Raw genomic sequence first — 25,074 nt, 5'->3', positions numbered from 1 at the left:
TCAGTAACTACCGGGGTGTCTTCCCTCCTCGAGGCGCCGGGAAAAGGTCCTGGAAAAGATTATTCAAAATCGCCTTGGCAGGCAACAGGCTCGCCGAGAGGTTGCGGATCCCCCAGTGTGGTCCCGCACAGACGCTGTTGTCTGTCTGCTACAGCAGGAGTAGGGAATTCAACAGGACCTACGACTCCACTTTATGGACTGGGTCACGGCTTTTGATAGCACCAATAGGCCAGGGCGTTTGGTTTTCTTTCGACTTTTGGGATGTGACAGCGATGTTGAATTGCTGTATAGTGAAATTTTCATCTTGTCCAAATACAATGGGAGGCTGACCAACACTTGGGTAAAATCCAGGGATGGCTCCAACTAATGATGAAGACTTGGCAAATGCTTCCTCACCACCACTAAATCCACACCACCCTCTCCTCCCTCACCACCACCTCACCACAACCAATTCCACCATCACTCACACCACCACACTTACCAGAACCACTACCATCATCATGTTCATTGTGCCCATTACTATGACCACCCCATCACCCTCACTACTATCCTAACCACAGTCACCATAAAAACCTTCACAACTACCACCAAGAACCCTCACCACCACCTTCACCACAACCAAGACCACCACCACCACCGCAGCAGTCAATACCACCATCACCCCAGCACTCTCACATCCACCTCCACTATTACAGTCATCATCGCATATATCACCACCGCCACCATTGCCCTCACAGCGCCGCACTCACCCTCACCACCCTCACCACTCTGAGCGTTCATCGCCGCAAGGCATGTAACGATGCATCGATTCGCCGCGTTGATGCAGACTCGTGGGCACGGGGTATGCGGTGCATCCAATCGCACGCGTGACAATCCATCAATGAGTATTTATGCAAATGACATGCAAAAGCGAACCAGTGGAGACAGGAGTAATGAGAAACTATTCAAATGAAAAGTTTATATATTGTGTAAATCTATTCTTAGAATAGAATTGCAACCCTTAATCGAAGTGGTGTAGTCGTATGGTTGACATGGCAAGGGCCCTGGTGCAAAGAATATAAGTTTAAAACTATTCAACTATTGTTCGTTTTACCAGGTAAGGCCCCACTGCGCTATGTAGCGTTTTTCAAAAGCTACCTGGGCGCAAGTGATAGCTCAACGAAGTAGCTCATCTTGTGGAAATGTACAACAGCCAAATACTCAACGCACGTTTATTCTAAATGTGGAGGGGATAAACTGAAGGACCCGGAGAAAAATCCACGCTACCACGGGGAGAACGTTGAAACCCCAAATATTAAGGGGTTAGGGTCAGGATGAAACCCACGACCTCCTGTATACCAGGTGAGGGAGTTGACATCTCGCCATCGTGCCGCCCCTATAAAGGGACCCCCCCACCCAATCACTCTTTCAATTTCCCCCCAGCCACTCCCTCTTTGTCGCCCGGCAGTTGGGCCCATGTGCAGTTGCATTGCCTACACCACTTGATACCTCTGCCACTGAATCTTACGTTAGTCTGTGGTTTCTATCTTAGTCCGTGGGTCTCCATTGTGAGTTATTGTTCTGTGTGTCTGCCAGTCTATGGGTCCTGTTTGTCAATACGTTGTTAGTCTACTGGCCCTTTACATAAGTGTGTGTGGATCTCTAATAAGAGTCCATGGTTCGCCACGTTTGTCTTTGGTCTAACATGTAAGTCCGAGGTCTGCGATTTCACAGGCCCCGCGGGAAATGAATTAAATAAATGCCCCCCCCTTCTCCTTTTAGCCTGCCGCCTGGGTCACTTTAGACCATGGCAACGCGAGGTGCAGTTGCACCGCCTGCACACCCGATAGCTACTCCACTGACGAATCACAAGAGTCGAGGGGGTGGATCGAGTAAAGGGGTGTGTGGTGGGGAAGGTGAATCGTTACATGCCCATTCAGCAGCAGCCTCACTCTCCTCACCCCCCCATCACCCTCCTCACCCGAGGTCCTGGTCGCTGTGCTTCCTGCGCAGGTGTTCCCGCAGCGCCGTGGTGCTCTTGTGGAAGGTGAGGCACACGCCGCACACGCGGCACCGCACCAGGCTCCCCTCAGGGGGATCAAAGTGCTCCCACACGCGCGACCGCTTCTGCCGCAGCACCTGATGCCGAGGTCTCTCTCCAAGGGTCCCATCACTCCCCCGCAGCCACCGCCACCACAGCAGCCACCGTCATCGTCACAGCCATCGTCGGCACAGGGCTCACAGCCGCCTCAGTCATCATGCCCTCCACCGCCGGTGTCGGTCACCACGGACATCACCACAGATCTCCTCAACCACATCCACCACCACCACTGACGTCATCACGTCCATCACCACAGATCTCCTCAACCACATCCATCACCACAGATCTCATCAACCACGTTCACCACCACCACTGGCATCATCACGTCCATCACCACAGATCTCCTCAACCACGTCAACCACGTCCATCACCACAGATCTCCCCAACCACGTCCACCACCACCACCACTGGCGTCATCACGTCCATTACCACAGATCTCCCCAACCACGTCCACCACCACCACCACTGCTGGCATCATCACGTCCATCACCACAGATCTCCTCAACCACGTCAACCACGTCCATCACCACAGATCTCCCCAACCACGTCCACCACCACCACCACTGGCGTCATCACGTACATTACCACAGATCTCCCCAACCACGTCCACCACCACCACCACTGGCGTCATCACGTCCATTACCACAGATCTCCCCAACCACGTCCACCACCACCACCACTGCTGGCATCATCACGTCCATCACCACAGATCTCCTCAACCACGTCAACCACGTCCATCACCACAGATCTCCCCAACCACGTCCACCACCACCACCACTGGCGTCATCACGTACATTACCACAGATCTCCCCAACCACGTCCACCACCACCACCGCTGGCGTCACCACGTCCATCACCACAGATCTCCTCAACCACGTCCACCACCACCACTGACGTCATCACGTCCATCACCACAGATCTCCCCAACCACGTCCACCACCACCACTGACGTCACCACGTCCATCACCACAGATCTCCTCAACCAAGTCCACCACCACCACCACTAACGTCATCACGTCCATCACCACAGATCTCCCCAACCACGTCCACCACCACCACCACCACTGACGTCATCACGTCCATCACCACAGATCTCCCCAACCACGTCCACCACCACCACTGACGTCATCACGTCCATCACCACAGATCTCCCCAACCACGTCCACCACCACCACTGGCATCATCACGTCCATCACCACAGATCTCCTCAACCACGTCCACCACCACCACCACTGACGTCACCACGTCCATCACCACAGATCTCCTCAACCACGTCCACCACCACCACCACCACCACTGCTGGCATCATCACGTCCATCACCACAGATCTCCCCAACCAAGTCCACCACCACCACCACTGGCGTCACCACGTCCATCACCACATATCTCCTCAACCACGTCCACCACCACTGACATCATCACGTCCATCACCACAGATCTCTCTTCCACCTCTGTTACCACGACCACCACTGGCGTCATCACACCAATCAACACACATCTCCCAACCACCTCCATAACCACCACCACTGACATCTTCACAGCCACAACCACCTTCACCACGATCATCATCACATCCGTCACCACCCACACACCATCACTCTCACTACCCTCACAGCTCACCAACGTCACTCTCACCCCTCTCACTACACATCACACCACACTCATTCCACAATCTCCCACACTTAACGCTCTCTTCACCTTATCACCATTATCCCACCACTACTCTCATCCACCCACCACATCACTCTCCTCACATCACGCCGATCTCACCACAAACTCACACTATACTTGCACAGTATCTCTCACAACACCCCCTTCCACTCCCCCATCTACTCCCATCCCTCACCACTACCCCCCTATCATCTCACCCTCATCTCTCTCACCTCATCCCCCCAACTCAACCCCCCCCCCCCCATTCTCTTATGTCACCCTCAGTCCCGCTCACCCCACCCCCCTCACCCTGCCTCTCACCTTCCTCCCTCACCATCACACCCCCTATCTCTCTCACCTCATCCCCCCACTATCGCTCACCCCCCCACCGTCACCCTCAGTTCCGCTCACCCCACCCCCCTCATCACCCCCCTCACCATCACCCCCCCATCACTCACCCTCACCTAAACTCTCCCACCCTGCTCACCACTCACATTCTCACTCACATTTCCCCCCCCCCCCATCACTCATCTTCACCTAAACTCTCCCACCCCGCTCACCCTCTCTCTCACACCTCCCTCACCCCCCCCCCCATCACTCACCTAAACTCTCCCACCCCGCTCACCCTCTCTCTCACACCTCTCTCACCCACCTAAACTCTCCCACCCCATCTCTCTCACACCTCCCTCCCCCCCCCCATCACTCACCTAAACTCTCCCACCCCGCTCACCCTCTCTCTCACACCTCTCTCACCCACCTAAACTCTCCCACCCCCATCTCTCTCACACCTCTCTCACCCCCCCCCATCACTCACCTAAAATCTCCCACCCCGCTCACCCTCTCTCTCACACCTCTCTCACCCACCTAAACTCTCCCACCCCCATCTCTCTCACACCCCCCATCACTCACCTAAAATCTCCCACCCCGCTCACCCTCTCTCTCACACCTCTCTCACCCACCTAAACTCTCCCACCCCCATCTCTCTCACACCTCTCACCCCCACCCCTCACCTAAACTCTCCCACCCCGCTCACCCCCCCCCCCATCTCTCTCACACTTTCCTCACCCCCCCCACCACTCACCTAAATTCTCCCACCCCGCTCACCACTCACCCTCTCAGCTCCCCCCCCCCACCCCTCACCTAAACTCTCCCACCCCGCTCACCCCCCCCTACCTCCCTCACCCCCCCACCACTCACCCAACCCCCCCACCCCGCGTGCTCCTCACCTGAGCTCCTGCAGCGCGTGCTTCCTGCGCAGATGCTCCCGCAGCGCCGTGGTGCTCTTGTGGAACATGAGGCTCACGCCGCACACGCGGCACCGCACGCGGCTCCCCGCCGGCGGGTCGAAGTGCTCCCACACGCGGGACCGCTTCTGCCGCAGGGCCTGGTGCCTCACCGGGGGGGTCCCGGCCGCGGGCGACCCGGGACCCGCCTCGGGGAGGTTCGCTACCCCGACGCCGACGCCGCCGATCCCGTAACCGGACAGAGGCGGCAGCGGGGGCAGAGGCAGAGCGTCCAGGTGGTGCTGAGGCTGCGGGTCAAGGGGATGCGAGTTGAGGTTGAGGGGGTGATGGGGCCGGGGACCCAGGGGGTGAGAGTTGAGATCCAGGGCGGAGTGCGAGTTGAGGGGGCGAGGGGGAAGCGGCTCTTTGGGGGCGGGGGACCCCGCGGCGATGGAGGAGTCGTGGGGGCGAGAGTCGCCGTCGTGGGAAGGGGTCTGCGGGGTCTGCCGCCGCTCGGGGGTCGCGGTTTGGGGGTCCGAGCCGCGGGGGTGAGGGGAGTCGGGGTCCTGAGCCGTGGGGGGCTGCGGGGGGCCCGGGCCCCCCACTGTCGTCTCCTCCTCCGCCTTCTCCTGCCCCTCGCGGGGTGCTCCCCCCCTCCTCCTCCTCTCCGGGAGCGCCGCTTCGTTCATTCGCGCCGAGAGCGGCAGCCAACGACGATGACGACGACGATGAAGGCGGCGACGATGATGATGATGATGGAGACGATGATTATAGTTAATTAATTGCGATGACGCCGTAACGATTACAACAGCGAATGCGGCACTCCGGGCATGGTAATCAGAGCGGCGATCGCTGCAACTGACGACGATCAACCTCGTCGACTCTGACGAAGACGACGAAACAATGGAGCCGACAAGCCGGGCGAATGAAACGACTTTGACTGCTGCTGCTGCAGTAGCAGCAGCAGCAACGAACGTAGAGCCAAATCGACTACCGTGCAAACGACGACGACGATGATGACGGTAACAACATCGACGAGCACCGCAGCCACACTGACGAGGAGGAGAAGGGGACGACGATGATGATGCAGGGAGGAGGAGGAGCGCCGAGACAAAATCGATCAATCGATTACGGCGCCTGTCTAATCGACTTGCCGAGTAATCGATTCAGTGAGGGGAGGGTAGCGAGCGGGAGCCGGGCTGTGGGGGGAAGGGTGGGGGGAAGGGTGGGGGGGGGTGGTGCAGGACCCCCCCCGCCCCTCCCCCACCACCAAAGAGGTGGTGGGGGAGGGGGGGCATGCTCGACCCACTGCTGCATGAAGGCGACGCGCCACATCTCTCGCACGAAGCTCGCGGTGAACGGAGTCGCGCAGCCCGTGGTCGAGTCAAGCCGGGGGGGGGGTTCCACCCGTAGCCCCGCCCCTCGCATACCCCCCCCCTTCCCCAGCCCCCCCCCCGCCCCCCGCCCTCTCATTCATTGAGGATCGAGCGTCTCGGCGCGCGACTGCCCATGACTGGGACCGGTGCGCGGGGGGGGGGGGCGCAAGGGGGGGTCGGGTCACGTGGCACGCGCGGGCCCCCCCCCCCACCGCCTCCCCCTCACCCACCCCCTCCCTTCAGCGCGCGCGCTCAATGATGAATCGATTTATCGATTATGAAGCCGATTCCCTTCGTTGGCGATTCTCGAGTCGATCCCTGTCTGCTTCCCCGCCCTGTGGATTTCGCTGCCGCGTTCGCGGCTTTAGCGTTAGCGGCAGCACCGACGCATCATTGTGCGAGGTCGGCCTTGTGCGCTGTTGTTGATGTCGCTGTGTGCGCTGCTGCAAGTTTCGCGATTAATCGCCTGCCGTCGATTCGTAGTCGCGCTAAATCGTAATCGCTTCGCGCGCGCCCAGAAGAAAATCGGTATTCGATTCGTTCAGACAACGTACAGATGACGAGATGGGACACACGACACCCATTGTAGACAATACAAACTCTATTGTAAATAGTGGGCAATAAAGAATGTATACACAAAAACACATACAGATTTGATGAAGACAATGCACACAAGTCAGGCAACACAATGAAGAAAATGCAATGCAGCAAGACGGGACAGAACCACACACGAGATAGAGAGACAGGCAGGCAGACAGGCAGACAGGATAAATAAAGATTCTGATTATGTGCGGTTCAAACACAAAGGGACCGTGAGGTTTCACGAAATCAATGTGAATCGAATCTGTGACCGGCGTCGATTCCCTGGATCGCTGTGGGCAAAGGGGGTGGGGGGTGAATCACGAAGTCGCGCGCCGTGCCGCACAAGGGCGCGGGGGAGATCAATGCGGGGGATGGGGGGCCCCTCCCCCCCAAGGGCCCCTAAGGACCCGGATCTCGCCTCCACCACCACCACCCCCCCCGGGATTTGCAGGAGCCCACGCTGCCGACTCCTTTGTCTATACTCCGTCGTGCCGGACGGCATGCGTGTGTCCAAAACCATCACAGGCAACAACGGCTGACACCCACAACCATCATCGCCACAACCATTAGCATTGCCACCACAAGCTCCATCTCCACTAAAAGCAGAATCTTTACCACCACAACCATTAGCATTGCCACCAACAAGCACCATCGCCACAACAACCAGCAATTTTTACCACAACCAACGTAGCCACATACACGATTACTGCCACCACAATTATCATCGCCACAACAAGCAGCATCTTTACCACCAGAACCATTATTGCCACCACAAGCACCATCGCCACAAAAAGCTACGTGAACACAATCATCAGTCACAGCGTCCCACTACACATCCAGCAGAGCCAACAGTCACCACGATCACATCAACCAGCACAATCCAAAATCACAACCGCCATCCACAACTACAAAATCACCAATCATTACCTCACCTACCATCCACAAGCACAATCGCAACTGCCACTCATACAGTCACCACCATTCACCATCTCCAAAATCTAAACTATTTTTATTTTACACCATTGGAACCTCATTTGCCAGTAAAAAATATGATAAGTGTTTTTTTACCCTTCTATCTGGCAACAAAACTGACACCTTTTTTTTACAAGGAGTCATGTTTGCATAGACCACAATACCTGCAGCCATAATGCAAACAAAAAACATAACTCTGATAATATATACACTGTCCTTGAAGTTGATTGGTCCACACCCGAGACAGCTTTCCTTAGAGCCTAATCTCACATGGGTTGGACCAGATGACAATGCACCATCAAAGTATGAGAGCTCGGGGTAAACATTTACACCATTGGAACCTCATTTGGCAGTAAAAAATGATAATTGGTGTTTTACCCTTCTATCTGGCAACTGTAAAAAGGTGTCAGTTTTGTTGCCAGATAGAAGGGTAAAAAACCAATTATATTTTTATTTTACCAGGCCAGGCCGGCCCAGAGCTGTTTCGCTCTTTTTCAGAAGCAACCTGGCCACAAATTATAGGTCAACGAAGGTGGCTTATCACGTGGAAATGTATAGAAGCCATTGTTGCTGCATTGGCAACTCGTGCACCGCCCGTGCCTTCTGGTGTTGTTACACTTTGGCTACTCCCATCTCCTTACAGTTTGCCTTTAGAGGCTGAATCCTTTGCCTGATGACGACCGCTTGAGTTGCGATTGAAACGTCGTGATTTGTTTTATTTTATTTCTAACGACGTGATTTTACCGAAAGAACCAAAGAGTATGGATTCCTGCAGTCACGAAAGCTTCAAATCAAGATTGAAGCCAAGTACTCGAAACGCACGATTCTAAATGTGGAGGGAAAACCCCGGAGAAAAATGTACGTGACCACGAGGAGAGCTCCAAATATACAGGCATCAGGGTCAGGCTCGAACCCATCAACCTCCTACATACGAGGCGAGGGAGATAACATCTCGCCACCACCATCACCAGCACCACCATACAACACCCGCCATTCGCCACGAAGTGGTGTGAACGTTCAACGGCGCTTGTGCCAGGCCACTAAAACCACAACTACCATCCAAACTAGAATCACCTCTCCATTACACCACTCCCCCATAACTGTCATTCGCCCCGAAGTAGTGAAAACACCAGGCTTGAGCCAGACTAGGTGCACTTCTTGACTATGTTAAGTGTCCAAAGCGTGCTGGTAGATCAAGACAGATACCGTACTATGGATGAACCAAGATGACTGGCACCCGTGCCCCCTCGCGTTTAGCAGCCCAGCTACACCACTAGTTGTGAGCGTCGATTCTCCGCCCTCGGCTTTTGTTGGGAGGACGACTGCCTCCAGCTGCCCAGTAGCGTCCTTCACGAGCCTCCTCCACAGAGGCCAATCTTGACACCGCTGGCGTCAGCCATTGGCAAGTCCACTCAGCTCAGTCCTCATTTTCCCCATCCCATATACGCGCCCATTTATCACCCGCAACCTGAGCATTTTTGCAAGGGCTTGGGGGAGTGGAGGAAGTCGCATCACCACAACCATTTCTAAATTACTAATCACATTACTCAATTGGGATTACAAAGCAACATCGCCCCCTACTGCAGAACGACTGCAGACTGTATGAAACCCAGTGCCTTCTTTCGTGATAGCTGTGCACTCTAAGAATGGTGCAAATACCAATTGCTAAATTATAATTAAGATCAGCACCATGTAACTTCGACCACTACCATATCACCATCCCTCAAATCACCATCAACACCACGTTACAACAACACCCCCCTAACCATCAACACAATCATTAACAACCGCTATTCGCCACTCACCGGTCAGGCCAGTCAAACCATGGCACCAGAGACTGTACCGTGACCTCCTGTCAGCGAGCCTTCGACACTTTCAATGGCCTCGGAGTGCACATGGCCTGGAAAAATCATTAACACCACCACAAGCATCACAACCACCACTCCCACCACCACCACCACGGGCAAGCCACCCACAAGAGCTGTGTACAGGCGTTTATTTGTAAACTACATGCATTTTACAATGGACAAAGAAAAATTATACATACGCGTTGGCCATGCAAGGCTTTCCAACACGTGTTGATCCTCGGAAGTATTAAATCGGCGATAATAACGGTAGCATTCACACGAGGCACGCAGGAACCGGTATATACGTAGATCGCGATGTGTGATGTGACGAGGCTCGGATAGCAGCTCTGCCGGGAGAGAGGGCATGTGGACCTCGGTCGGCAGGACTGGGATGTAACCAGTGCCTTTCAGCACTGGTTTTTGTCTGCAGGACTTGGCAACCCGTTGGCTAGTTTTCTATCAGGGCAAGTTCACACAACACAGCTTCACTCTCAATTATCATACCCCACCCCCCCACCCCCCAGATGAATGTTCCGACAGACAGAGCCAATATCCATAGACACCCACAACCATAGTTGTAAAGCGTTAAGCAGCTTGCTACAATGCTAATCAATTTACATCACGTCACTCAACACCACAACAGACAGGTCACTGGCAAGATACTAATGACAAACAAGTGCACGTGTTCGCAGAGGACAACAGTTAGCAGAGGAAAGTGGTGTTGCTATACGGGGAAGGGAGCGACGTGCTAATGACAGCTATGTGCGCTGTTAGAGCTTTGTGTCGACACAGCTATTTGCTGACACCTGTGTGTGCCAGTGACACAGCTAGTTATGTGTCGACAGTTGTGATAAACTGCTGACTGCTTACACAGCTATACACCGACAGGGGCGGTGTGCTGGTAACAGCTGTGTGGTGTGCTGTTGATATGGCTATGCGCTGTCACCCTCCGACTCGGCCGCACCAGCCCCAGTCTGTTTAGTTTTCCGGCGCCGTGAGGAATCACCCTTGGCTTGGGCACGACGATGCTGGCGCTCATCAGAGAGAGCGGAGCTCCCCTCAGCCACAAAGCGATTCTGAGACACGGGGACACACGAAGACACGGTCACCCACAAAGACTCGGGGACACGTAGACAGTCAATCTTGCTCACAAAGCAACTCTTGGGACAATGGATCACAGGGACACCGAGATAGTCACCCTCACCCACAAAGCGACTTGGGACACGGAAACACGGAGACATGGTCACCTGCAAAGGACACCCTGAGCCTCGTGGACATGAAGACAGTAAATGTTTCTCACAAAGCACCTTTGAGACACAGGGACATGAGGCATATCATATCAAAGCAATATAATTAACATTAAATGTTTTAAATGGGTAAAATGTGGTGTTCATAGAAATAACGGGATTTTGTTAACCACGCGGATTTACCAGAGCACCCCAACCCCTGAATTAGCCTGGCATACATGTCGACGACACAATGTGGTGTAGTTCTGCCTCGGCCCTATTATGGTTTGTCCCAAGCCCTGACAACCCCCATCCCACCAGTGGTTTGCTCCGCCGAGCCAGCAGCTTCACGTCATCACAGTTGACCGTGGTGCGCTTGCCGTGCCTAGAGACACACGAGTAGAGGAGGATACACACACAGACACGGGGAGACACAGGGATACACAGGTGCATGGGCAGACACATGGAGAGACAGAGGGAGGCAGAGGGAGACGCATGGGTAAAGGAGAAAACACAGACAAAAATACAAGGGGATGCATGTGGAGAGAGATCGGTAGGGGAGGATTCATACATACCGACACAGAAAGACACAGAGACATGGGAAGAGAGGGGCATGCGTGGGGAGACACACACAGACAGACATGGGGAGACACACACACACACAATGAACACTCCCAGTGTGATGAAGCATCGGTCCCATTCCTATGCTAGCGACACACGGGGCGAATCGAGCGTGCCACAATCAATTATTTCTGATTTGTATACGTTGTGTGTAATGGGTTCACGTGACCTCAGCAGCCACTGGCAGCCGGTAAATTTAGCACAGTGTTAGAAGGGAATTGATTATTGAATCGAATTCATCAAGCCGCGGTGGAGGGGATGAATCACTATTCCTATAAAACACACAGGACATTCACTGTACACAGTATACACCCGTGGTTCTATTTGGTATGGCGGACCACTAATCAACATCACTGCTCCCTGTGGCCCCCTTCCAAGGTTACTGAAACCACAATACAGAGATCACATGTCCACACCTCAAGTCAACTTGGCGTTACAAAGGCATGTTTCATGTTGCGTGTTAGTACGCACTGCAGACACACAGCTAATACACAGAAAATAGGACACACGTGAAGCACATGCAATAAACACGCAACAGACACGGTACATGCACAGCAGACATACACAGCACACACAGTACATTATACACACAGTATACGACAGCTAATACACATGGTGTGCATACACATTACATACACTAGGCACGTAACAATGCATCGATCGATTGCAATCGATTCCCACGCTCACGGCACATGCAGTGAATCATGCATGCCAGAATCGATTATGCTAATGATATGCTAATGTGATTGTAACATTGCATTTAGGCTAATGGTAAGAAAACAAAGCTACAGAAACAGATAACAGAATTAAGCGTAACAAATAATTTGGCGATTCTGCGTTGGCAAGTGGTGCACAAGCACAAACGACAACAAAAACACTCACCACATTTGTCAATAACACGTTTTGCGATTTAAAAAATAATATAATAGGTGACGTTTTGGGCAATGGCTCTTCTTCACAGAATAGAGAGGCCAAGTGAGTATACGTGCATGGGTGCGTGGTGCTGGCCACCTATCCCCTCGTGTGCCATGCCGGCCTTCATAAGTACTCGCTAGCAGCACATGCCCCAACAGTCCTGTAAAGCTGTACGGGGAATCTGTCTTTGCCGTGTGTGTGTCTGTGCGCATCAGTTGTGGCAGAGAGGTATAGAGGGTGCTGCACTCACTTAGCAAAGGCCTCCAGGTCCAGAGCAAAGAGACCTGGGTGAGGAAGAGAGAAGCACGGCGTGAGTGATAAGACTGGGTTCGGTGAAGTGTGGATTCACTCACCAGGGCACCATGCACTCGTGTTCGACAACAATAATAATTATTATTGTACTTGTTTACCCAAGAAAGCCTTACTGAGGCATTCAGGAGCCTCCTACCAAGTTTTCGCAGGAGGGGGCGATGTTGCTGCTGTGTGTAAACCAAATTGAGTAATGTGCAGTTAATTTTTCACCAGTGGGGTGTTGTGGCCAAGACCAGTTACATTGTGTTTTTCCTTTAGCTGAACACAAGAAACATGATAATTGCATGTATTCATCTAGTAAAGAATCTCCAATTCTCAACACAAACAACACCATTATAATGCGGACTTACATCACATCTAAATGTGACCACAGCTCAAGACGCTGTACATAAACAGTGGTAATTTGATAGAGGTGACCACTAATGGCCTGAGGAACATAAGGTCTTGGAGTTTGCGTGTGTCTCCCCGTGGTCGCATGAATTTTTCTCCAAGTCCTCTGGTTTTTCCCTCCACCTTTAGAATCAACGTGCATTTAGAGTACAGGGACTCGTCTACTTACTAAAAAGTTAGGTTCCAGAAGTCTGTTCGTCAGTCGATTTGTTCGTAAGTCCAACTTTACTCCTGTCGATTCCAAAAATGTTGTACGGCATGTACACTAAACACGGGGAATGACTTTAAAAGTTGCATAAGCTCCTGTAGATGCCACTGGTTCTTCATGTTCTGCAGATGTAGATGCCACTGGTTCTTCATGTTCTGCAGATGTAGACGCCACAGGTTCTTCATGTTCTGCAGATGTAGACGCCACCGGTTCTTCATGTTCTGCAGATGTAGATGCCACTGGTTCTTTATGTTCTGCAGATGTAGATGCCACTGGTTCTTTATGTTCTGCAGATGTAGATGCTACTGGTTCTTCATGTTCTACAGATGTAGATGCCAATTCCCTTTGGTGTTCGTGTTTCCTCTCTACTCTCTTGACAGACTTACCAAGAGATGTCTGCACAGTTGCTCTCTTCTTCTCTTCATAAATCAACTTGTAACAGGCAATAGTATCATGTTCGTGAAAAGCACAGAAAGCCATAGCGAACCACACAGCGACAAAACAACAATGGACAATGGTGGCGGCCCAGGCATAAATACTGGAAATGCTGGGGAATGACACCGAATAACCACCACCATCTATTGTGTGGCAGTAGAACTTACGATTCTCGGTCCGAACAGGCAACCGGACATACGGACAGGTTTATTCGTATCTTTGAAAGTTCGTAAGTCGAATTTTCATAAGCAAAGGAGTCCCTGTATTGGGCTGCTATGAATTTCCACGTAATAAGCCAACTTTCGTTATTCTATCATTTGTGACCAGGTCGCTTCTGAAAAAGAGCAATTCAACTCAATCGGCCTTACCTGGTAAAATAAAAATTTGTTTAGTATAGAACTTGAACCTAGACACAAGGGCATGGAGTTGACAGCACAGATGGCCAATCAGACCCGAATGTTTAGCTTAATTTACTGGAGCGCCCGGAGAAACCCCACCACACACACGAGGAGTTTGATACTCGGAAAACCACAAAGTGCAGTTCACAATCCTACTTGGTGTACTGCTTTCCCCTGATCAGACCGCTGGATGACGAATTGTTATCTGAACCACCGGGTGTCATCACTAGGGTCACTATGGCTCAAGTCAACTTTTTTAGGAGCGGTGTTACCTGCACCATTTTGAATCAATCTGGGAAACAGCCCTCACTGAACGAAAGATTTGCCAGGTGGGTAATCGGCAGCACAAGCATGTCCAAGCATTATTTTAGAATGGATGTGTGGATGTCGTCGAGCGGCGATGTCTTATTTGGCAGCCATGTAATGAACATCGACACCTCTGCCACTGATGTTGGTGCCAAGGTCTCGAGTTTCACATTGGTTCCAGGTTGATCAAACTCAGATGGCAGACCAGGAGAATGCGTTGCCTTCAAGTTACAAACTGCTGTCTTGATCGTCACTATTTTATTGGGAAAGAACGTCGCAAGTACTGTGCACAGACTGGGTTGACTAGTTGATGAGTGGTTGGAGTCCAGCAACCATTCACAACAGCACCAGAGCACGAGGGTTGTGAGCCGACTCATTGACACACAGTGCATAGAACAATCTGTGAGACTCATTAATGAGTCAGTTTGCACATCTGCAGGCAGCTCTGTGGTCTCGAAACCAGTTTTCTTCTAAAGACAGTGACAGCCAGTTACTGCACACTTTCCCCATTCTCTTTGTGCTTGTTTGGATGGGCATGAATTAATCGAGAACAGCAGTGATGTATTTTTTTATTGAGCTGCAAATTAATAGACCGTAGATGCAAGATTTAGACATGCGAATGATGACCTGATCTTCTGACAGAAAGCATCGTGGTCCAATCTTTTCCAGTGTCTGTATATTGTTGCGATGACTGGGGGAATAATCGGAAATACCATTTTGCGCGTCACGAGACTGTGATCCGAAATACATCTTCACTTAGATTGGTCACAGTTATGACATCGGCAGATGTGAAGATGAGATCCAGTATATTTCCCGAGCGACATGTCACACTGCTGACGTGCGACCATCGATAATTGCGGCGAGATCACTGTGAATTTTACCATAATTACCACAATTCAGGTCACCACAGATTATGTCGTGAGAGCCAAGTGACCCACAATCTAGCAGGCCGGAAAGCTCCGAAAATAATTCCAAGAGCGGTGAAGGTGGCAGTTGGTAGATGACAGCGATTGTAAACCCCCACATGCTGTTCATTAATTTCACAAGCAGCAACTCGAATTACATAATTGTTAAGGAGTCGCTCAAGACTTTCATGAAGATGTCTTTATGGTGTGCGGGCTGCCAGTGCCAGACTTCCCGCGACGGTGCTGATGTACAATTGCGTATCCGTTAGGTGCAGCCCCATGCTTAATTACATCTGGTGAGTCGTCATATACCCAGGTTTCGGTAATGGCCAATATGTCGAGTCCACAATTGTTGATCAGATCCTGGATTAGCACCGTATTTTTGACTCTGGAGTGTGCGTTGACCAATCCAAAGTTGAGGAGCTCTGGTCCAGAGTTTGGCTCAATACCCGACATCAGCAGCAGTATGGCCATGAAGGCGCTCTTTTGTGCTCGTGTGGATGTAGGGCGGATGAAGAACGGACCAAATCTACAGCACAACCATGTGTGGGGGATTCCAACAAGTGACAAACACGGTCTGGTAGGGGTCAGCATTTCCACAGCAGATCGTAGCACAGTGGATGTGGAACAAGTTGTTTGAACTTTAAAGTCAGCCAATCAGCACTCCCTTCTGCACGTTGGATGCTGGGCCGAGTATGCTGTCGAGTCCAACCAGTGTCGGCGACGTTTGGGTGAGACAGAATTGGTTTGTCGATCCAAGCCAAGAGAAGTTTCCCGGTATGACCCTCCATTCTCCAGGGAAAAGAGGCATTGCCGCTCAACTCACTCAGCCAGTTCCGCGAGAGCACAGTCTGGCCGCAAGCAGCCGGGCAGCAGCAGAAGTCGCAGCGTCACCATAGCAAGGTGTTGTTGTTGTTACGATTGTTGTTACTGCTGTTTTTTTGCTTCTGCGTTTCCTATGCACCAAGGTCATGTGAATTACCCATGAACATATATATACACACACACACACAATGACAAACACAGACACACACAAAGGCGTAAAAACCCACCTACCCACACGTATACTTGCAGACACAAATGCCATGGGGTGATATTCTGGGACAATCAAACAGGAGAAGTTGTGGTCTCTCATCAGAAACCATCTGCGCGGCATAGCATGCTGCATGTGCTCTCTGTGTTATGATGTTTTGTGTGTGTGACATCTCTGTGTGCTGGGGCCGGCCTCACGCACTGCACTGGTGGAAGGTGGTCTCAGCGATGGCGGCCACCACCTGGCGGTTGAAGCTGAGGCCGGCTTTTTCCCCCTCCTCCTCCAACACACGTTCCACCGTGTAGTGCACGGCGGCACGCAGACGCTGGCACCAGGAGAGAGTCAGAGAAGAGATTCTCGAAGCTCACAGACATAGCCCACACAGGCACTTAACCTATACATACATTGTGTAGGTCATACATTGTGTAGGTCATACAAAGATCCCCTGTATAGCCTTAACAGACTGTTGGCGCAGAGCAAATCCCAAAACTACCACTTCTGGTAGAATCTGGGCAATATCCTCGCTGTACGCACATGCACGCACATGCACACAAATCACGTTACTCCCCCCCCTGTAGCCTTAACAGACTGTTGGGGCAAGTGCTGTTAGCAAGCATCTAGGAAGGCCGGCACAGCACACCAGGGGGTGGGTGGCCAGCACCACGCACGGCCGCATTTGTCTCTCGTACCAGGTACTCATTTGAGGCTGAGACGACTTAGGTGAGCCCTGGGACCGGTTCAGATAATTGTTGGCCTTGAGTGGGAATCGAACTCAGGTCTCCGGGTTCATAGTGCAGTGCGCTAACCACTGCACTACCGCTCCCCTACGCACACAGGCACATACACATAGCTCACACTCACAACCCATACAGATACATAGTCCAGACAAACATACATGCTATAGCCAGGTTGTGTACACGTGTGGCTGATGGGATGTGTTAAAACAAATGTTTCTGTTTTCATGGGGAGAAACAGACATGGTGTGGTGAACTCGTAATGAATTGACGTTTGGTTTACATGATAAACCTTATTAAATGGCTGTGTCGGGTGGTGGCGGGTTTAACGACACATTTATATTTACGCGATCTATTATGGATACTATTGGTCGCGAAAGCCTATGTGTTAAACTAAAGGATACCAATCGTCTGCTTAATTTGTTCGCAGATTGAATCCGATCGTTGCTGCCTCAATGACTCTCAAGACTTTTTTGCAGGAGAATCCCGCCAAAGTTTTGCAAGAGGTGGCAATGTTGCTGATCTGTGCCATCCCAAATGAGTAATTTTCAAGAAATGTTTCAGCATTGGGGATGTTTGGCCAATATCAGTTACATTGTGCTGTATTCCCCCGTCATTCAGGAACTTGCTATCCGCGAATCCCATCTGGAACTCTACACGACTTCATCGATAAACAGAAAGTGATGAGATACAGTGATATGAGATACAGTGATATGAGATACAGTGATGAGAGATACAGTGATGAGAGATAAAGTGATGAGAGATAAAGTGATGAGAGATAAAGTGATGAGATTAAGTAATGAGATAAAGAGATGAGAGAGAAGAAACTTCTCTAAGCTTTAGAAACATCTGCAGATGGTGTGTGTACAATATTCGTAGGTTAATATCATTATCCACGACATTTGCTATTCACGAACTTCTCCGGAATGTATTCCTGGCGAATAACGAGGGAACACTGTATTAATCCAGCATCCAAAAGTTGTATACTGAAATTTCCTTAACACTCAACGTGATATGTGTTCTCTACTCCCATGTGCTCCTCTTCCTGCCTCTCCGTGTCATTTCCAAGCACGGATGTCACGTTTCTTTATGCATTTCAAGCTTCTTTTCAATAGCTTATGGTGGAAAGGAGCTGCTTAGCTCACTGAGATTTAATAAGGTGGATTAACGGTCTGAGCCCGAAACATCCTTGTCAAGTGCCTCCACAATTCAAGCCTGTCAATGACGAGTAAACCCATCACAAGAGGATACAAATTCAGGCTGGAAACGAATGGCTTTAATACTGCCACAAAGTTGTGCATTGCACGTACAAAAGGTCTCACTCATCCGTATCCAGACAATCAACTCAAGGGAACTGAATGTGTGATCGCCATCGTCAGACCAACAACCTAAGAGTTTAGAAAATGTTTGGCTAGACATTCGTTTTTTTTTGAGCTGGCGATCTGAATAAGGCTGAGAATGTAAGCACACTGGTACTCCGGAGATCGAACTTAATTCGTTCCAGATGGCCATTCGAACACCGATTTGTTCTAAAACCGAATTAATTTTCCCAATAAGAATTAATGTTATTGACATTAATTGGTTCCAGACACAAGAAATCTCTCATTATAAAGCATTTTTACACTAAGTTTACAGTAATTACATGCATAAAATCATACAAAAAAACAAGGAACAATAAATAAATGAATAAGTATATGGAATAAATGAAATAAATGAACATTGAACTTCACTTGACCTGTAGTAAGGAGAGTTGATGGTTTGAGTGGAAGGTGGTGAGGAGGAGGTGGTTAAACTTGTGTCTGGGCAAGTGTCATGCACGCTGGCCATACGCGTCTCAGCCGTACAGGTTCTTACAAGTTACGATTGCCCGTTCGACCTCCGAATTTCGTTCGGTTTCTGGGGCAAAAAATGTTCGGAATATCGTTCGAACACCGATTTGTTCGAATTCTGGTGCGTTCGATTTCCGAGGTTCTACTGTATATTTATAAACGCGCAAATCTTATAACCTGTGTTATCAGGAGTGCGCATTAGAGAGCATTTGTACATTCGGTGCTGCATATTGTTGCGTCCGTGTCTACGTTTGTGATCTCAACGTTGAAACAATCACTTTTAAACATATTACGAATAACATTACAACTGCAATAATGTGTCTGAGTCCATCAGCCTTCTTTGCTTTCAGACCAATATTATCCGGCAGCAGCAGCAAACATTTCTTATTGAAGCAAGCAAACTCTGGATCCAGTTCCAACGTTCTGGGTCTCATCAACAGCTCACTCTTACAATTCAACACGTAGGCTTTCGCGACCAATCTAAATGAAGACCTTAATCTGTAGGTCTCAAAAACCTCTAGGATACTTCCCGACAGGGTAGAAAGCTGAAATGTGGTGCATAGGTAGCGTTTAGGACACAAACCACAGGAAAATATGAAAAACCAAAATGTTTATTTTAAGCCCCTCAAATCTCGATTTTAAGTGCCCCATGCGGCGTTAAACAGCAAATCAAATTAAAGCGAGAACCATTGTTCTATCTTTTATTGTTTTGGAGATATTGCGGATTCATGTGGTTTTTGAACGGAAAAAATACGAATTTTATGATGTTCAAATCTTAACAATTCGAAAATGGTAAAAGATAGGCGCTTTCCTTCATCAGATTAAATTCATTCATTTTTGTTCTTTCTAATAAAGAACGGAATATTGAAATGGAGCGGGTTTCCGATGTGTACGTTTTAAAATATAAGTTGAATCAAGTCGACAATTAGTTTATTGCTGGAAAAATAACTTTTTTTAGTATTTTTAAGTGTCTGATCGTCGATAAAAAGTGTAAAAAAATCAGGTTCATTATTATATTTATTTTAAAAAACCTTTGCATGGTGAAGACAGGCTTCATGATAAACTAGTTCACAATCACGTTTATTTTGGGTGAGATCGCGTAAATATGTCATTAATCCACAATGGGTAATGAATAGGCACTTCTTCATAGCACTTTATGTTGATATGTTACGCAAAATATATTACACAAAATAATGAATCACTCACTTGAGTCCTCACCGGGTGAGGAACTACATCGAGTTCTCCTCACCAGGTGAGTAACTAAATAGAGTTCTCCTCACCAGGTGAGTAACTGAATCGAGTTCTCCTCACCAGGTGAGTAACTGAATCGAGTTCTCCTCACCAGGTGAGTAACTAAATCGAGTTCTCCTCACCAGGTGAGCAACTAAATCGAGTTCTCCTCACCAGGTGAATAACTAAATCGAGTTCTCCTCACCAGGTGAGCAACTAAATCGAGTTCTCCTCACCAGGTGAATAACTAAATCGAGTTCTCCTCACCGGGTTAGTAACTGAATCGAGTTCTCCTCACCAGGTGAGTAACTAAATCGAGTTCTCCTCACCAGGTGAGCAACTAAATCGAGTTCTCCTCACCAGGTGAATAACTAAATCGAGTTCTGCTCACCGGGTGAGTAACTAAATCGAGTTCTCCTCACCAGGTGAGTAACTAAATCGAGTTCTCCTCACCAGGTGAGTAACTGAATCGAGTTCTGCTCACCAGGTGAGTAACTAAATCGAGTTCTCCTCACCAGGTGAGTAACTAAATCGAGTTCTCCTCACCAGGTCAGTAACTAAATCGAGTTCTCCTCACCAGGTGAGTAACTGAATCGAGTTCTGCTCACCAGGTGAGTAACTGAATCGAGTTCTCCTCACGAGGTGAGTAACTGAATCGAGTTCTCCTCACCGGGTGAGTAACTGAATCGAGTTCTGCTCACTAGGTGAGTAACTGAATCGAGTTCTCCTCACCAGGTGAGTAACTGAATCGAGTTCTCCTCACCAGGTGAGTAACTGAATCGAGTTCTCCTCACCAGGTGAGTAACTGAATCGAGTTCTCCTCACCAGGTGAGTAACTGAATCGAGTTCTCCTCACCAGGTGAGTAACTGAATCGAGTTCTCCTCACCAGGTGAGTAACTAAATCGAGTTCTCCTCACCGGGTGAATAACTAAATCGAGTTCTGCTCACCGGGTGAGTAATTGAATCGAGTTCTCCTCATCAGGTGAGTAACTAAATCGAGTTCTCCTCACCAGGTGAATAACTAAATCGAGTTCTGCTCACCGGGTGAGTAACTGAATCGAGTTCTCCTCACCAGGTGAGTAACTGAATAGAGTTCTCCTCACCAGGAGAGTAACTAAATCGAGTTCTCCTCACCGGGTGAGTAACTAAATAGAGTTCTCCTCACCAGGTGAGTAACTAAATCGAGTTCTCCTCACCGGGTGAGTAACTGAATCGAGTTCTCCTCACCAGGTGAGCAACTACATCGAGTTCTGCTCACCAGGTGAGTAACTAAATCGAGTTCTCCTCACCAGGTGAGTAACTAAATCGAGTTCTCCTCACCGGGTGAGTAACTGAATCGAGTTCTCCTCACCAGGTGAGCAACTACATCGAGTTCTGCTCACCAGGTGAGTAACTAAATCGAGTTCTCCTCACCAGGTGAATAACTGAATCGAGTTCTCCTCACCGGGTGAGTAACTGAATCGAGTTCTCCTCACCAGGTGAGTAACTGAATCGAGTTCTGCTCACCAGGTGAGTAACTGAATCGAGTTCTGCTCACCAGGTGAGTAACTGAATCGAGTTCTCCTCACCAGGTGAGTAACTGAATCGAGTTCTCCTCACCAGGTGAGTAACTGAATCGAGTTCTCCTCACCAGGTGAGTAACTGAATCGAGTTCTCCTCACCAGGTGAGTAACTGAATCGAGTTCTCCTCACGAGGTGAGTAACTGAATCGAGTTCTCCTCACCGGGTGAGTAACTGAATCGAGTTCTCCTCACCAGGTGAGTAACTGAATCGAGTTCTCCTCACCGGGTGAGTAACTGAATCGAGTTCTCCTCACCAGGTGAGTAACTGAATCGAGTTCTCCTCACCAGGTGAGTAACTGAATCGAGTTCTCCTCACCAGGTGAGTAACTGAATCGAGTTCTCCTCACCAGGTGAGTAACTGAATCGAGTTCTCCTCGCCAGGTGAGTAACTGAATCGAGTTCTCCTCACCGGGTGAGTAACTGAATCGAGTTCTCCTCGCCAGGAGAGTAACTGAATCGAGTTCTCCTCACCAGGTGAGTAACTGAATCGAGTTCTCCTCACCGGGGGAGTAACTAAATCGAGTTCTCCTCGCCAGGTGAGTAACTGAATCGAGTTCTCCTCACCAGGTGAGTAACTGAATCGAGTTCTCCTCGCCAGGTGAGTAACTGAATCGAGTTCTCCTCACCGGGTGAGTAACTGAATCGAGTTCTCCTCGCCAGGAGAGTAACTGAATCGAGTTCTCCTCGCCAGGAGAGTAACTAAATCGAGTTCTCCTCACCGGGGGAGTAACTAAATCGAGTTCTCCTCACCAGGTGAGTAACTAAATCGAGTTCTCCTCACCAGGTGAGCAACTACATCGAGTTCTCCTCACCAGGTGAGTAACTAAATCGAGTTCTCCTCACCGGGTGAGTAACTGAATCGAGTTCTCCTCACCAGGTGAGTAACTGAATCGAGTTTTCCTCACCGGGTGAGTAACTGAATCGAGTTCTCCATATTTAATCAAGTGATATATATTATTTAAATTGGTTATGCTGTGATTGATTCATGAACGCTTTCTTACGGTCAATCTTAATTGCAACAGAGTTTTAAGACATTTGTCAACAGCATTGTGTGTACACGAGAGCTTAAAAGGTAAGAGGCGACGTTTCGGCCAATGAAGCTTTCTTCATAGCACTTTTTTACGTTGACGATATATGACAAATACTCCGCTGTATGCCATGGTAGGTAATACTGTGTACAGTAGTGATTGAAAAAACATACTTTCCGCTTTACATACAGCGGTATGTTGTAAATCGTAAACAAAAAATGATGCCAAGATGTGTACAGAAAGTTGTGTCAGAGGGACACAACAGAGTTTGTTGTTTACCCAAAATAATGAAAGATGTGGATGATAGCCAGCTGTTGGAGAAGTGTGAGGTGAAATGTTTGTATCTTCTTCAGCTCCCCTCCCTCCCTCCCCCCTCAGAGAACTGCACCTCACCTGCTCCAACTCCATCCGCGACTCGTCGTCCTCCTCGGCCGCCATCGTCTTTCCCGCCAAAAAAACAAACCCCCTCCCCACACCGGAAGCCACGCCCATTACCCCCCCCCCCCGAAGCCACGCCCATCCTTACCCGGAAGCCACCCACGCGTTGCCCCGGTCGCGGCCATTTTGGGTAGGGACGGGTCTAAGTGGACGGCGTCGTGCGCCCTCCATGTTGGGAAGGGAGAAGTTTTATTAGGACTTCGACAATCATCGATTAACCATAACAAAGGGGACGGATTTAAAAAAAAAAAATTGGGTTCCATCGCGTAAATATGTGTCGTTAAACCGCCGCCGCCCGACGCAGAAAATTAGTTAAAGGTTTGTCACGTCAACAAAACGTGCCAATTACATTAGTTTCATTCATTTGGCATAGCTCTGTGAGCCATTCGGCTCTTGTCAGCCCCTTAGTGCAGACCAATTCATGTCTTATTGGTCACCCCGTGCCCTTATAAATCTCAACGTTCATCCTACAAAGTCCCATCACAAGGGAGAAACACAAAAATAGTTTTAACTCAATTTCCCTGTACAAGAATATGGGTAAACCGTATGGGTTGACAGGCATTCTATCATTATAACAATGCTGTTTTGTTTACGTGTCGATTGAACTCGATTATTTACGATTTTGTTGTGTTATCTCCTAATAAACATTACCTATGGCCACTCTTTAACTGTCAGTGTGTCACGCGCGTGACGTCACTCTACGGGCCCGTTGCATCTCTGACCAGCACCACCTAGCCCAGGGGTCGGGAACCTTTTTGACTGGGAGAGCCATAAAAGCCAAATATTTCTAAATATATTTCATTGAGAGCCATATAGTATTTTTAACGTATAATAAATTAAATATGTCTTACTTTTAATGCGACGTCTGGTGCTGCGTGGTTTTGCTGATGGCCTTGTAGTCTGGTTCATACGTGGTGAGGTTGAGCTTCATGCAGGCGTGACCCGTGAAATTTATCTTCAAAACTAATTTCTGTTCACTTTAAAATGACACAGTATTATTAAGTAATATCACAATTATTTTAAAATCAGTTACAAACAGATTTTTTAAAATTATTTTTTCTACTCAAAATTGTCTGGGAGCCATATGCCGTCACTGGAAGAGCCATATATGGCTCGCGAGCCATAGGTTCCCGACCGCTGACCTAGCCAGTGAGCTGGAGCACGTCCACCAAGCCCTCAGGATGAATGTATATTCTGACCGTACAATCCGCAAAGCTGTCTCCCCAGCTATGGGGAGACAACCATCTGAGGATCCAATCAAAACCATCACTTTTCCATGTATAGCAGGGGTTACCAAAAATATTTCCAAAATCTTAAACAAACACAAAATCCAGGTTCGTTTGAACACTGTACACAAAATCCGTGATTTGATCCCATCTGTAAAGGATATGATTTCTGACATGCCTGGTGTTTACAAACTAAGATGTGGCTGCGGCAGCAGTTACATTGGGGAAACGAAACATGTCTCGGACCGTGTTCGCGAACACAAGGCAGATCTGAAACACGGTAGGACCAATACCTCTGCCACTGCTGATCATTGTCTTAATGCTGTGGGCTCACACGAAATTTATTTTAAAATCCTTTATATTAAGTTCGCTTGCTTGCTTAGGACCGTGCAAATCTTTCGGTCGTTTTTTAACCCACTTCCCGTGATCCAATCGAGCTGACATTTTCCACACAAACTCGTTGTGCGTGACAATTAATGTTCGTGAAATTTTTTTTCCTAAATTTTACACTTTTTAGGACAAAAATATTATATTTAATTACCAATTG

At 49.3% G+C, this 25,074-nt stretch overlaps 2 protein-coding genes across 4 annotated transcripts in view; both read right to left on the bottom strand.

Annotated features, from left to right (window-relative positions):
* The window catches only part of LOC133352422 (uncharacterized), a 50,443-nt gene extending 44,296 nt beyond the window's left edge, over positions 1-6,147 (bottom strand). Inside the window, exons 1-2 of one of the 2 annotated variants that reach the window (XM_061568050.1) lie at positions 4,957-6,147; positions 1,961-2,152 (exon numbers count right to left, since the gene is read on the bottom strand). In XM_061568050.1, the coding sequence (XP_061424034.1) occupies positions 1,961-2,152; positions 4,957-5,642 (878 nt within the window). In that variant the 5' untranslated portion in view covers positions 5,643-6,147. The remainder of the gene's footprint in view (positions 1-1,960; positions 2,153-4,956) is intronic. The other variant, XM_061568051.1, reaches the window with a different exon arrangement.
* A 3,715-nt stretch (positions 6,148-9,862) lies between these two features.
* On the bottom strand, positions 9,863-23,323 carry CENPS (centromere protein S). Of its 2 annotated transcripts, XM_061568106.1 has the most exons (5): positions 23,257-23,323; positions 16,681-16,804; positions 12,743-12,776; positions 11,275-11,341; positions 9,863-10,806 (listed from the first exon to the last, which is right to left on the bottom strand). In XM_061568106.1, the coding sequence occupies exons 1-5, from the start codon at positions 23,299-23,301 to the stop codon at positions 10,663-10,665; spliced, it is 414 nt and encodes a 137-aa protein (XP_061424090.1). In that variant the 5' UTR covers positions 23,302-23,323; the 3' UTR covers positions 9,863-10,662. The 2 variants fall into 2 exon arrangements, with proteins under 2 accessions (XP_061424090.1, XP_061424091.1); XM_061568107.1 differs by lacking the exon at positions 11,275-11,341.
* Between the last annotated feature and the right edge of the window lie 1,751 nt (positions 23,324-25,074).

The sequence above is a fragment of the Lethenteron reissneri genome, chromosome 40 (genome assembly GCF_015708825.2).
Source record: "Lethenteron reissneri isolate LAM-NWPU_2019-01 chromosome 40, ASM1570882v1, whole genome shotgun sequence".
In the NCBI taxonomy this organism is placed as follows: Eukaryota; Metazoa; Chordata; class Hyperoartia; order Petromyzontiformes; family Petromyzontidae; genus Lethenteron; species Lethenteron reissneri.
Note: the sequence above shows the minus strand (reverse complement) of the source record. Positions and strands in the feature narration are given on the sequence as shown.